A 14,894-nucleotide genomic window follows, 5' to 3' on the forward strand; every position below is an offset into this window, starting at 1 on the left:
AAATATTTTTTGGTAGACAATAGAAAAAAACAAAAAACAGAGTATTTGGTAATGGTATCGTGGTGTTGTGTGTCTGTTGTGATGAAATGATACATCGGCGCTATATTGGTCAATGAGGGTATTGTGTTAATTGGACTGGATTTGGTACGATCTGATTCACTCCAATATGAGTCCGTTACAGATGCATCAGATCTAATCGAATCCAATGAATACTTTGGATGGTCTAATTCAATGTTTAAACTGTCCAATTTATTTAAATTGGTTTTAATTTAGATTGCTTTCAACTTAAACCTGATTCATTGACACATGTAATATCTTCTATCAATAGAGTAGATATTGACTCAATCCAACCCAAACCCATTCTATTATAAATCCATTTTGGATGTAATGGATCCGATCCAATTCTCTCTGTCTTATTCATTCTTTCAATCCGTCCAAAATGATTTTGATTTAAAGAGGGTCCAACCCAAAACCAATCCATTGGCACCCCTATTGGTGATTATGTTTGGATCTCATTTGATAGGTTGATGGGATAAAAATACTTTGTACTCTTAATGGCACAGAATAAACAATTGTGTTACTTACCCATAACGTTTTTTCCCAATTTCCAATGCATAAATACATCGGACACATAGCATGGGTCGAAAGAAGAATTACCGGGGCCTGATGAAGGGCCCAGCCCATAATCAATCAATGACCTGTTCATGGGTTGGGCCTTGGACTCAGGTTTACACTGTTGGTCTCGCCTGTCCATCCGTCAGTAATTATTCTACCATATGCTTCAGACATTCAGAAAAAAATAAAAAGTGTCTGATCACCAGCCCATTCATCCATTTCTAAAGCTACTAGTAGACGAAGCTAAGGTGAGTACATCTTTTGGACAGTTCCACACAGTTGGGCTCTAAATGGGTCGAACATGGGTGTATAACCACATCCTGTTGGTTCCAAGTTTGGATAATCCGACACTAGACCAGCCAAATAACAGGCAATTTGGCACCTCAGGGAACTGAATGAATACATACAAGCTACACTAGATTCACTTTCTTTTGAATAGCAATTTCTATTTCTTGTACTGAAGGAAAAAAACAATTTTGAAACGATTTCCATTCCTTTTCTCTCAATACCCCCAATAATCATAAATAATTCCATTATATGTGAAATTTACATCAGGTCGGATTCATCGATGCTCCTGCTTCCCCTCTCTCTCTCTTTAATCAATTCTAATCATGGCTATGTAATGCTTTTGGGATTGCAAAGGAATGAGGAGATTTCAGTTTCTGGAGTTCAAACTACGGAGTTCTACCACTCAAATTCTCAGTTCCCGGAGAGCTGAGCAGGTGCCGCAATCTGCAAGCCTGCAAATCTGCAACAACAACTACAGAGAGGGAGGCCAAGCACCTCAGACAGCATTAAGCCCTCCCGTATACACACCGTAGAGTCCTGACCAACACATATGATCATAAAGAACAGACCCAGAGCCCCAACCTCCATGAATGTGCTGCTTGGACCTAGAAACCAGACACCCCACTCTTTGACTGGAACAGTTTAAATCATCAGCTGATCCCAAATCAAAAGATGTTCAATTAAAAATTTCCATCATCACTTCAACGATTACATACATATATACAAACAAAAATTAGAAAAATGTTTATATTAGGCGAAGATTAGTTAAACTATGAAAGTGTCTTCTTGCAAGCTCTGTTGTTGCTTGGCTATTAACAAAATCTCTCCAAAAGGAGGGAAATAACAAAATAGCGTATATTCCCACAGAAGACCACACAATGTTATGTTTTTTTGCCACAAAACAAAGAGAGGAACCCAGAAAACCATGTCCGGTCCCCACAACCTGAGCAACTGAGCTCACCTTTTTCCCTCTACGCTCCAAATTCCAGATCAGAGTCCCTCTGCACCCTCTTCACGGGTGGACCCAGATTCCTGAACTGCTAATGCAGCTTTGTCAGGTACCGGTCGGCCGAGGAAAAGGAAACAACGGTGGCATCAGACGATCAACATCAGTTCAGCGGTAGGTTCGCCCCAATGTTCACCTGAGATTAAGCTGAAGACAGATACACCTGACACTGTATAACAGTCTTGCCGATCTTGAACCCAGGGATGACGGTGAAAGCCACATTGGGGTTGCTGGATGAGAAGAATGCATCATTGTTTACAGACTCCATGTATACTTCTGAGAAACGGGACCCCTTCCTCACCTGAAATATAGAGGCTTCGGGCTCGAACGAGAAGGCCAAGCAATGCAGGAACCAAACCCTCTTTGCCATTTCTGCAAACGTAGCAAAGAATGGAGTACCTGGGTACCCGCCGGAGTTTACTATGTTTCTCTGGTTCAGGTCACCGAAGAAGGAAGCTTCCATCTTTGGATGTACAAGGCGCAAGTACTTGGCCCGGCAGAATTTCCCAAATGTCGAATTTGGATTCCGTGACAAGAACTCCTTCACTCTTATAGACTTCATTTCTGTGAACTTGTCAAAGAAATGGCGCTGCATTTGTTTCTTTTCGGACAATGGCTCCACAGGAAGAGAAAAATTTGGCTGATGGAAACCATCAAACATCTCTCGACAGACAAAATATTCAAAAACACAGCTCCTGTCTTCGGGCTTGCAGTAGGCGACACCCGGTTCAATTGAACTGGCTGCCTCATCAATATGCCACCCTGCTGTACCCATCTGGTCGATCATAAGTTTGACAAAGCTCTTGATCGACTTAATGGCATGTCGCAGAACCGTAATAAAATGGTTTGGATTCAAGCCCGACAAGTGCAGATCATCTAGAACGGATAAAGGCCCGCTTGGATTTAGCTTCCACTCAATCAATCTGTTTTGTCTATCAGACTCTTCTAATTTCTCTCTCAGAAACGTAATCTCAGAGTCCTTGAGCTTAAGCTGGGACTCAAACTTCATCACCATGATTTCATAAGTCTTCAAGAGATTTTTCTGTTCTTGAATTTCAGCCAACAACGGTGTAACCTCAGAAGAAGGATCGATCTGCTTCTTCAAGTAACACTGTTTCAGTTCAGAGAGATGCTTCAGCTCAGACACTACCACCGCATCTGCAGTCTGAATACCATTAGCATCATAAGGGGACTGAGCTATCTGGAGCTGGGCATAAGCAGCTTTCACAGACGAAATGCTAGCAAAGAGTGTCGCAAGGAAAGCCTCCAGGGCAGCTCTATTCCGAAGCTTCTCATCTTCATCTTTATCCGCAAAAGGCCGAGATCGATGCCCTGTTAATGGACCACTCTTTGCCTTCTCCTCCCGGAACTTCAACCTCTTAACTCCATCATCAGGCGCGACTCCCACGGCCTTAAAGCGAAGTGCTTTAGCAAAACTGCGCACTAACCCGGCGACGTTCGAGTTCGCCGCCGCCGGCTTAACGGAATCCATCTGAAACAGAATGAATAATCAGACCCAGATGCTGATACTAAAGAAGGGAACTGAAAATAATAATGGCCTAAGGATCTCGACGTGTGATCTCCAACGGGAAAAAGATAAAAGCCTTTAAGAAAGAACAGACGAGCGTGTTCGAAGAAAAGCCGGACTCAGACAGAGAAAAGGATATATCGCTTTAACACTGCGACCGAGGCCAATGGAGGTGCTACTGTGCTGGTGGTGGCATGGATTTTTCTTCAGTTTTTCACACAGCTTCCGATTTTCGCTCTTTTCAAGTCTAAAAGTATATTTTATACGCGGGAAAAAAAGAAAAAGATGAACAGAGTTTCATCATCTCGAAACCGAGACAGGAACAGAGAACAGAGAGAGAAGCGACCCAACAACCTCTCAACCTTACGATAACTCTTAATAGATACTACATGATGGCTGGTGGACCCTACACATACTTCCCCAAGAAATATCGATTAATCTCTGCCACCCAATCAAGTGGGCCACTCTCTGAATGAACGTCGTAACGCCAAATGGACGGTTCAGATCAACAGAACGAAGGCGGTGATTACGCCAGGCGTGAGACAACGGGTGCATTTAATAAATTCAAGGTGAAAAGACAAATTAATTACTGTTTCATGACAAAATAATAAGTGAACCGAGTAACCGACTAATACAGTGAGGTACACGCAGCGAAGGAAGAGACGCTAATCTCAACCGTTAGATGGGCGGAAAGGACATATCCGATTGACCACATAACAAAAATGTCGGCCAAATGAAAATAGGACCGTCTGATGAGTCGATAGACCGGGGTGTGGGATGGTCTTTGTGGGGCCAAGTACATTCAACGTACATCTATGATTAATGTACCATTATAAAACCGTAGAGCGTTACATACGAAGTCTAATTAAGTAATTAACCACGATTCCAATTCACGAGAATTTTGAAATTACCGTACCTGCCCTCGAAAATCAAAATTGCCGAGAAATCGTCGCCCCTTCACCGGCTCCCTGCATTTAGCGTGAAACAGGGGAAGACAATGGACGAAAACAGGGGAAGATATCCTCCAATGGCGACCTTTGTCTACAACTCAGGCGAGAACCGGGGAAGCTTTGAGATTTCCTCTGGGATACAAGAAACCCAAGACTAATACTAAATGAAAAGAAAATATTTTCCTTCTCCACAAGCTTTCTCAGAAAATGGAAACAAGCAACAAAGGGAAAAGATGTATTTCTGAAAGTCAAAACAAAAAAAACTTGTCAAGGAACAACAAATCCAAATAACAAAAACCCTAGAAAAGACCTCCCCCAGGTGCGTTATGAGCAAAGCAGAACCATTTCTTCGCCTATCAAGTATCCAGTTTCAACACCTGTGAGATCGTTTAGGGAAACAGACCAGTGGGACGACCAAAACCCACAACCCCCAAGAAATATTTCAGTTTGATGAAATCGTGTCAATAAGTTCGACTGAGGTAGTAGAAAAAATCCAGAACAAAAAGAATGGAGGAGAATGGTGGGAAACCTTGTTAAATCTTTGTCGAAAACGATAAAACGAAGCTCTCACTTACCCTTTAAAGAAGCTTATCCGCTTTGCAATTCTGGAAACGGCATTCAACTAAGTTGAAGTCTTCATTGATGAATCGCTGACATTTGACATTTCTTAAACAAGAACTTCTCTTTTTCTGACCCGATTTCCAATCTCTACTCCAATGAAAACGAACCCAAAATCAACTCTTTGAGCTGAAGTCCTGTGCGTTACCGTGAAAGCTCAAAGTCTCTCGTTTACAGTCGCGTCTCGAGAAGGAGACGAGACTAAAAGAAGAAGGGTAAGGCAGAGTCCGAAAATAAAAAAAAAAATGCTGGAAACAGAGAACCCTAGGTTCAGTCAATTATATTAAATTTTATTACAAATATACCCCTCCATTTTTTTTTAAATCTAGTTACCAAAATATTTTTTCTGAAGAATTTATAAAATTCACTCGACATAAGAATGTCCCCAGAATGTCAACAGCGTCTGCGTCAATTAACCGCGAGGGTATTTTCGTCATACGACAAGCTATTTGATCTAGGGATCCGCCTTTCTCCTATCAGACGACGTTTTAGAGTTCTAAGGGGGGAGACCCACTTAAGTCGGTGGGGTCCACGTACGAGATCTACGATGATCATAATTTATTGTTTTAGGTGGGACCATGATGATGGTTTTTCCTTATTGGTGGTATACGGATGGGGACCATCGAATCCTTCTAGGCTATTTTTGAGAAATTTCGTAAGGAAAAGAACAAAACTCATAGGGGCGTTTGTGTAAATTCATCATTAGTAACTGAAAAGCGTCCAGCTGGATTTTGATCGGGAGAGGTCACATCGTTGGCATGTGACCGTAGTCCGGATCTGCTCCCAACCCAATACGTTCCAACACGTTTTTACCATCAGATTCAGTTTCGAACTCCCAAGTCCTACCACAAGAACCCTACTACCTACAGAGACCGGATTTGCCCTTCACACAGGTCGCTTCACACCGATCTCACAGGTACATCCCATCGTGTAGTGGGAACATATCCCGTATTTACGTGTTATTATTTATGGGAGATAGTTTCTAATGCACGATATACATGTTTTTTGGAAGCGTAGAGGTTTTTTGGGACTGATTTTTAATAAAAAACGCTCAATCTTTTAAAACTTGTTTTTTACAAAAAAAAATGTTTTTGCCAATTAGGCATGACAGGTAAGCACCACATAGGATATATATCAGTCAACCATTGGGGGAAACGGTTCATCGATGCATTGGCATTTCAGGCATTGGTGGGGTCCCGATTTTTTAGGCATGCCTAATTTTTTAATAATCGGTTGAACCAAACAATGAGATACATGGACGTTTGTTGAAACGCCTATGTGGATCCGACGTAGCACCATTTTTTTGAAAAATGGCTACAGTTCCAAACATCCCCATAGGGGTGAACATTATTCGGTTAAAATGAAAAATCAAATAAAAAAAATTGGTTTTGGTATTTTTGGTTCGGTCTTTTCAGTTTTTGGTTAAATTGGTTCAATTAATTTGATTTTTAATTAATTCAGTTTTTGGTTTCAGTTTTAGAATTAGAAATTCGGTTAACTGAATTAACCGAACTTTCTATTATTATGTGTAGTATGTAATATATAATATGTAACATATAATAATAATATATTATATATTTATATATTAATATATAATATAATAAAATCTGATTTCATAATATATAACATATATTATATATTATAATATATTTAGTTTGGTTTCTAAATTTTTGATTTATTTGGTTCAATTTTTAACCAAATAAACTGAATGCTCACCCCTAGGAGTGGATTCGAGTCGAGCCGAGCCGAATAGTACGAGGCTCGAGCTCAGCTCAAGTAAAAAATTCATAAGCTAGAGCTTGGCACAGCTCGAGCTCAATTTTGAGAAAAAAATATTTTATAAAAATAAAAAATTATACATAAAAAAATCTTTTATTTGATATTTAAAATTTAAGAATTATAATAATTAATAATTATAATATTTTTTCTATAATTTTATTATATATATATATATATATATATATATATATATATATATATTCTAGTCGGCTCACGAGCTTCACGAGCCGAACTCTAATAGGCTCAAGCTCAACTCATTTATTAATCAAGCCAATGAATCGAACAGCTCGTGAAAAGCTTAGCCCGTTGCCACACCTATTCACCCCTAACACAGTGGGATGTTCCCGTCATTGTAAGGCGCCATGTGTAAAGAGCATATCCCAATTCCTTACTTACTTGTATCAGAGAACATGTTGGAAGAATTTGCATTGGCTCACCACTCACCAAGCTTCACTCCACATTCCAACAGGATCAACACCCACCATGCATTGGCAAAGCTCATTTGGCCAGTTTTTATTGCCATGCATTGAGAATATCTTTATACTATGTGCTTTATTTCATGAGGAGATAATCCTAATGTAAGATTATAAAAGAGTATTGGTCTAGATATAAATTTACCTTGATAGAAGCCGATCTCAGATTGATGGGGGATGTTTCTGATGCACGGTGAGAGATGTGCTATGCAAGGTACCGTATGGATTCATATGGAACGGTTTTGGGAATAGTGATACAAATTATGGATTCTATCCAAAGATTTGATTGTGCTTTAGAAAATATTGGTTTGAATTTGAATTTATTAGGGATGTTGGATATTCAAATTTAATCGAATTTCATTTAATTTCAGAAATTTTTGATAAATTATATGACAATTTATATAGAGAAAAACAAAATTTTCATCTATTTGTGTCATATATATACATATTTTTTATAAAAATATATAAAAATGCAATATAAATATCCAAAACCAATTTTCAATAAAATAGGATAGTCTTAAATAAGTGTTCTTAATCAAAATTGTCTTATATATTGACTAGTAAGGTGGTTTTTGGTTTTGTGGTCATTTCATGGATGACGCATTTCGGTCCATGCTACAAGATGGTCACAGTGTTCAGTTGGCTATGGACGGGTGCAATCCACAATATATGGTGGATCGTTTTTTATGAGGGCGGATTTGGCCCTCCAGTGAAATTGTGACACCTGGTACTTCATGCAAACCAAGTGTAGCCTCTTGACAATTGGGCAGCTTGGGCAGTTCAGGCAGTTCGGCATAGCTCGAGGAGCTCGGTATAGGTAGGGGCAGCTCAGTATAGCTAGGGGCAGCTCGCCAAAGGCAGCTGGCCACTCCGCAAGCAGCCTGGCGTCTTACGAAAAGCTCGCCACTTAGGGGCAGTTCAGCACTTACAGGTAGCTCGGCATAGGCAACTCGCCACAGGCAGCTAGCCACTCCGCAGGCAGCCTAGCGTCTTACGAAGAGCTCGCCACTTAGGGGCAGCTCAACACTTACAGGTAGCTTGGCATAGGTAGTTCGACACTTAGGGGCAGCTCGGCGTATCACAGGAAGATCTCCTGCCTGACAGATCCGGAAGCCTGCGCCCACGTCTCTCGCTAGGCGGCGTAGTGCCTGCCAATCCTGAGAGATGTCCCTTGACTGGCAGAGCTGTACTCTGCAACAGCCGCCTGCACCCGCCACCTCAGCCCTGGCAGTAACGGTTGCGGCAAAGAGACAGAGGTAGTTACGCCTAACTTGACAGAGGTTGTTATGCCTGATTTGACAGGACACCACTATATAAGGACTCCGACCTCCAAAGACAAGGGAGAGAGAATGAAAAAATGGAGGTAATCCTTGCTCTCTAGCTCTCTCATTTCTCTCTAAGCTCCCTACAATCATAATGCTAACTTAGGCATCGGAGAGTCCCCACCGGGAAAATACCCCCGAGTCCTCTGATTCAGTTCTTGCAGGTCCCTCAGCTCCCGCCGCCTGCAAAGGAGAGGAGATCACCTCATGCAGAGGGTAGTCGGGTTGCGCTACACCAGGGAGCTCGTCACCAGGTAGCTCACCACCAGGTAGCTCACCACCAGGGAGCTCGTCACCAGGTAGCTCTCCACCAGGGAGCTCGTCACCAGGTAGCTCTCCACTAGGGAGCTCGTCTCCAAGTAGCTCACCACCAAGGAGCTCGTCACCAGGTAGCTCACCGCCAGGGAGCTCATCACCAAGTAGCTCTCCACTAGGGAGCTCATCTCCAAGTAGCTCACCACCAGGGAGCTCGTCACTAGGTAGCTCTCCACCAGGGAGCTCGCCTCCAAATAGCTCACCACCAGGGAGCTCATCACCAGGTAGCTCACCACCAGGGAGCTCGTCACCAGGTAGCTCACCGCCAGGGAGCTCATCACCAAGTAGCTCACCGCCAGGGAGCTCATCACCAAGTAGCTCACCACCAGGGAGCTCGTCACCAAGTAGCTCACCATCAGGGAGCTCGCCACTAGGTAGCTCTCCACTAGGGAGCTCGTCACCAAGTAGCTCACCACCAGAGAGCTCGTCACCAAGTAGTTCACCACCAGGGAGCTCCACCATCCTCTCCTAGGAGTAGGTCAAATGGCGAGGCACTTAGCCAAAAAAAAAAAATGATACATCACAAAAAATTGGTACGTGACCAGAACCGATTACATCAGTTTTCATCCACAACCAAAATTTCGGCCACACATATCTTCTCGATGTGGCCGGTCCACAACATTTATTCATTCTATTTTGATACAATACATCTCTTTTACATACTTTTCTTTCTTTTTAAATTTTAAATTTTGATATAATAATTTTTAAATTTTATTTTTTCTAATTATAGCATAAGTCCAGCAGTTCTCCTTTTCCACTCTTATTTATTTATTTAAATATTATTTTTTTAATGTTTTTATCAATAAAATAATATTTTTAAATATTTAAAATAATATTTTTTAATTATTTTACTATCTTTTCTATTAAAAATAATGTTTATTGGTTAATATTAATTTATCAATACCTTTTTTTCAATTTATTTATCATATAAAATGCAAAAATTAGACATTTGTGATTGAGAGAGGATTAGTCTTATCTACACTATTTAGAATAGTTGACTGATCCACACCTACTAATTTTTCATCTATACTATAGAATACCTCCTAAATTTACCTTTTTAAAACAAAATATAACAAAGATTACAATAAAAACCAGAAGACCTTTATATATTATTAATAATCAGTTCAGAATAACAAGAACCCATCCCAACCCAATGATTAATTGGGACATTAACCATAGAATTGAACCAGAATCAAGATAATCGGTTCAGTTGACTCAATCTATCAGGTAGAGCCAACTCTATTTCTATGTGAAATCAAAGGAGAAAAATGAAATATGAGAATTATATTTTATTTTCCCTTCTTTTTACAATAAAAGCTTTGTTTTCCTGTCATTTACATCAAAACAAAACAAATGGAAGGGAAAAAAGGTTTTTATGATAAAAGAGGCAGAAATAGTTGTTGAAATATTCCGGTCTGAAAAATTGTTCTTTATTTTAGATTTTACAAAGAAACAAACACATCCAACCCGAAGATGTAACTGATATGGAGGTTTCTGAATTTTGTCATATATTAACCAAAATTTTTGTAAAATTTTACTTCTGATTGAAATTTTGAGTGAGTCCTCTTTGCATTCAACCTCTGCTTCTAGTATGTTATATAGATTTCTGATGGCATTTATATTGACTTTTATTATTGTTGAAGAGAGCTCAGATGATTTTTTTTTTTTTTTTTTTTTTTATGTGGGGAAAAGTACCCATTAGACTAAGGCGGTATTTGGCAAATGCTTTCATGCCGTCTTCCGGGTTTTGACAAGTTTGGAAGCCCAAAAGTCAATCTTTTTTCTGTTTTGTAATGGAAAGCCAGAAAGACCATAAGACGCATGGTCACATGGTCACAGACTCACAGCTCGGATCAAGTAGTCACTGTAAATGATCACTTGGAAATTTTTTTGATACCTGTTCCTTAAGGTTTTGTTTGGTTTAAAGGAAAAAGTAGGGAAAAGAAAGAAAAGGTAGGGGAACCTTTACAAACAAGTTCGTATGAGTTTTCCTACCTTTCCTTTCTTTTCCCTACTTTTTCCTTCAAACAAAATACAACCTAAAATACCCCCAGCCTACTCTTGAAAATGATTAATATCCATTTTTGACAGTTGTCAAAACATCTATCAGTGCTCATTTAACGTACTTCCTTTGTTGTGTCTACTAGACCCAGTTCCGGTGTAAAAAAACTCAAAAGAGCCAAAAAACTTGACATGTATGTCTTTTGTCTATCCAAGCTATCTAAGCTACCAGAAGTTCTTCCTAAAAAGACTTGCCAATTGCCATACAATACCTAACTTTTCATGTGTAGCTCCACTTTAAGTGATAGCCAATTGTGGATAATGGATATACAAGAAAATGCCATTTTTAAAATCTACTTTCAAATTGGGATAAAATGTTATCTACTCTTCAAAATCTAAATGTGATCATCATATAAGCTGATTATATAAAAAAATACATAGCATAATAAGTACAATAGAAAAATTCATGTACAGTTCGGTTTAGAAAATATATATATATATATATATATATATATATATATATATATATATAAGCTGAAAAATGATGTGCTCTTTATATATTATTTCTGTAGAACATATTGAAGTATGCATATGTATTTAGAGTCTGGATTTGCTAAATCGACTTAGGGTTCATTTTGTTCATGATTGGAATCAGAATCAAAATTGCCTATTCCCCTGCTTGTATGGTTGAAACAGAAATTGGAATTGGATTCAATAAGATATGCATGATTCCTTAAGAGGATTGGCATCACATAAAGAGAAATAGGGTTTGGGAGATTTTTAAATAATTTGTCCTTTTCTTTTTTTTTTCTTGTTTTTAGGCCAATTGGGGTAGTGAGATTCTCATTCCCAAGGGGAGAAGTACAAGAATAAGGATTAAAATGTTGATACACCCAATGCCCTCAAATAGGTATCAGTACATATCAATATTGCCAATACCCATGGCCAATATTTTAAAGTTTTAAATATTTAAAAATCGTTGTATCAATATATCCATGCATATATGGGTACACCAATATACAAATACAATATACCTCAATCAATACTTTAATCCTTGGGTCGGAATGGCCATTCCCTCAAATGGGAGAATGCCATTCTACCAGAATGGGAACTGAAATCCCATTCAGCCCAACTAAATGACTAGAATTAGAATGGGAATATTGTCATTCCGATTCAGACCCCAATTTGTGCAAGCCTAATGAGCACTTATTTTACCTACACTTCCTAGACTAATCAATTGCCATGCAACTAATGATTAAAATATCAATATGATAATACCCATATCCATATCCATATTGGTATATCCAGATATACATGGATACACTGATGTAAAGATTTTTCTTTTAAGTTTTGAATATTTAAAACTTGAAAATGAAGAATAGGCTTTATAGGTATTTTAATCGTTGTGCAACGAGGTGTTGAGAGCTTGTATAAATCCTAGTTATTCTACATGTATAGGCCTTTACACATGTATAACAAAATACATTTTAAAGCAAATCATCATATGTTTTAAAATTGTCAAATTATAAAATCCACGTATTATTTGATCTACTCTATTCACCAAAATTATAACCAATCAGTGGGTATTCATCAAAATTAAATTCATGGGTTTTTGATTAGTCAAAGACATAAAGCTCTTGAGCTAACATGCCTCTCCATCATTATAGATTTACCTTTATTGTAAACTAGAATTAGTTTTTTAAAATGGCATTTTCTTATGGGTTTTTGTCCCAAAATGCTATTTGGTAAGAATGTCTACTAAATAAATGTTTGTTTCGATTTATGTGTAACGCATACGTTGGAAAAGCTTCATTTTAATGTTTCTCTCAACATCAAATTATTTTTGAGGAAAGCTTCATTTTCATATTTTCCTCAACATCAAAGCGTTTATCACTATTCTACTTATGTAACACTTAATAACATCTAACTGTCAAATAATAATAAATAAACGTTTATCAACCACTTTTTCTCCGTTTTAAAGATAGATCAAATACAAACATTTTTCATAGATACCAAACATCACTTTCGTCTCTATTATAACCAGACTAGATTGTCAACAATTCAACCATGCACCTGGTTGAATGGGTTTTAACAAGTAAACAGTTTTTAGTAATCCAACCTGAAATTGTAACCAGAGAATGGTTCAATGACGATGTCAACAACTGGTTGAAAACACTCATTTAAAGTTGAGAGTCCTAAAGTGGAGATAGATCTAAACAGCTGGCATAAGCATACTTTCCTTTTCTTTATTTTCACCCTTTTTGTTGGTACTTTGATACAAAGCTAAATTGCATTTACCTTTTTCTTTCATTCTCAATTTATATATTTTTAACAGGCCAAAAATCTAAGTTTCAATCATAATAATAAGAGGGATAAAGAACATTAGAAATTAATATTCTTTCTTCATGTTCTCCTCTAATAAATTTTGAATTAACAAAAAATGAGGGTTATGCTATTTTTTTTTTCAATTTTTCTCTTTCTGTCATGGAAAAGATGGATACATTAGTTGGGGACATAACCCTTTCCCAAAAGTCTGTTGTTGCTAGCCTTTCTAATAAACGTTGTTCTGGGCCCATTCTCATTCTATCTCACCTTTGTGTCTCATCTTTATCTTTGTTTGTATACAAATCTACACATTGATTTCATTCTGTGTAGACATGAGATATCATTCTCATTTAATGTGCTACTGTCATATTCCAAATGTTCCATAACAATGGTGCTCAGTTGAATCTCTAAACTATTTTATTTGTTCCCTGTATACAAATCACCAGCTTTGAATCTCTATCATATTTTGGTGAATTGCTTATTTTATTGATGCCGCTCAATTTGAGGTAGTGCATGAATCGAGGATGCCAATTAGATAGTTCTTGCTGACAGGTCAGGGCCGAGCTTCAAGGACGAGGCCGCGCTCCAATACCTGCGATCAAGGAAGAAGTTAGAGGCTCGAGGAATTATCCCTGGGTAAGTACTCCAACACTCAAGTCAATAGGAGGTGGTGGATGGCTAGGCTGAGCTATAGGGATGCTAGTTTGGACTAATTAGTAGTATGGGTGTTAGAAGTTGGGAGAGTCGCTTACCTCGAGCATGGAGTACCTTTTTGTAGCCAAAGGGTCTGTATCTTGATTGGAGTAGGTTTCTAGGGAAATCGGGGCAGAGTTCCCCGCCGAGGGTATAGGGGTAGAATCCTACTCCTCGGCAAGGTTGTCTTCCCATCCTTATCCGCTAGGCGGGCTTATCCGTGAGGGGCATAGCTGACGTGGTCGGCGGGATCATGGTAATGCCGTAGCTCGGCCGGACTGTGCCGACGTGGCTGAGCTGTGACAGATGGCCATGGGCCTCTGGGCCAGCTCAGCCATGTCCCCAACATCACTCCCCCAGTTCCGAAGCCGAGGGACGAGGTTCCCTAGGTTTGTTGCTTGGCTGAGGAACTTCCAAGCATGCGTATTGTCCGCGCGGTGTTGGTCGTTGCCAGGGAGTCCTTCAACTGTCAGCTAAAGAACTTAAATGATAACCAAAATTTTGGTTCCCGAACCACTCCCCCAACTCTACTGTCGAGGAGGGGGAGTACTCGACCAGACTACTATGCGGCCTTGTGGCCGTAAGCTGCCTAGCCGAGGATTTGAGTGGCCTAGCTGAGGATTTGAATGCCCTAGCCGAGTATACATGTCAAAGGCCGAACTGGTACTGTAGTTGAATCGGTGCAATTAATGGGTGCAACCACTGCCTTCCGAGGGTGTTGCGTCGATTTTCGAGGCCTCGGTTTTTGAGGTGCTTCATCTGCACCATTGATCTCTCCTCGATCTGTGCCCCTGATGGTTATGAAAGGGAAGAGGGGGGGGCTATCCTCGGTATTGCTTGCAAGAGTGTTTAGCATTCAATGCTCGGCAGATTCGTAGGTCATATAGTTCGGGCAGATAGCTCGATAAACAGCTCAACGGATAGCTCGGTAGATAGATCGGTAGCTTTCGCTCTTCAGCTCCGTAAACTGTCCAGTATGTC

General features: G+C 39.4%; 1 protein-coding gene across 5 annotated transcripts; it reads right to left on the bottom strand.

Moving 5' to 3' along the window:
• Window positions 1-1,558: 1,558 nt before the first annotated feature.
• Window positions 1,559-5,277, bottom strand: LOC148867169 (protein GRAVITROPIC IN THE LIGHT 1-like). Of its 5 annotated transcripts, none has more exons than XM_088978893.1 (3): window positions 4,963-5,277; window positions 4,354-4,519; window positions 1,559-3,401 (listed from the first exon to the last, which is right to left on the bottom strand). In XM_088978893.1, exon 3 carries the CDS (start codon window positions 3,399-3,401, stop codon window positions 2,052-2,054), a length of 1,350 nt encoding a protein of 449 aa, XP_088835019.1. In that variant the 5' UTR covers window positions 4,354-4,519; window positions 4,963-5,277; the 3' UTR covers window positions 1,559-2,051. The 5 variants fall into 5 exon arrangements, with proteins under 5 accessions (XP_088835019.1, XP_088835020.1, XP_088835022.1 ...); XM_088978894.1 differs by having other exon boundaries at window positions 4,354-4,764; window positions 4,963-5,271; XM_088978896.1 differs by having other exon boundaries at window positions 4,354-4,478; window positions 4,963-5,261.
• Between the last annotated feature and the right edge of the window lie 9,617 nt (window positions 5,278-14,894).

This window comes from Nelumbo lutea, chromosome 3 (genome assembly GCF_056320005.1).
Source record: "Nelumbo lutea isolate HS-2025 chromosome 3, American lotus-T2T, whole genome shotgun sequence".
Taxonomy (NCBI): Eukaryota; Viridiplantae; Streptophyta; class Magnoliopsida; order Proteales; family Nelumbonaceae; genus Nelumbo; species Nelumbo lutea.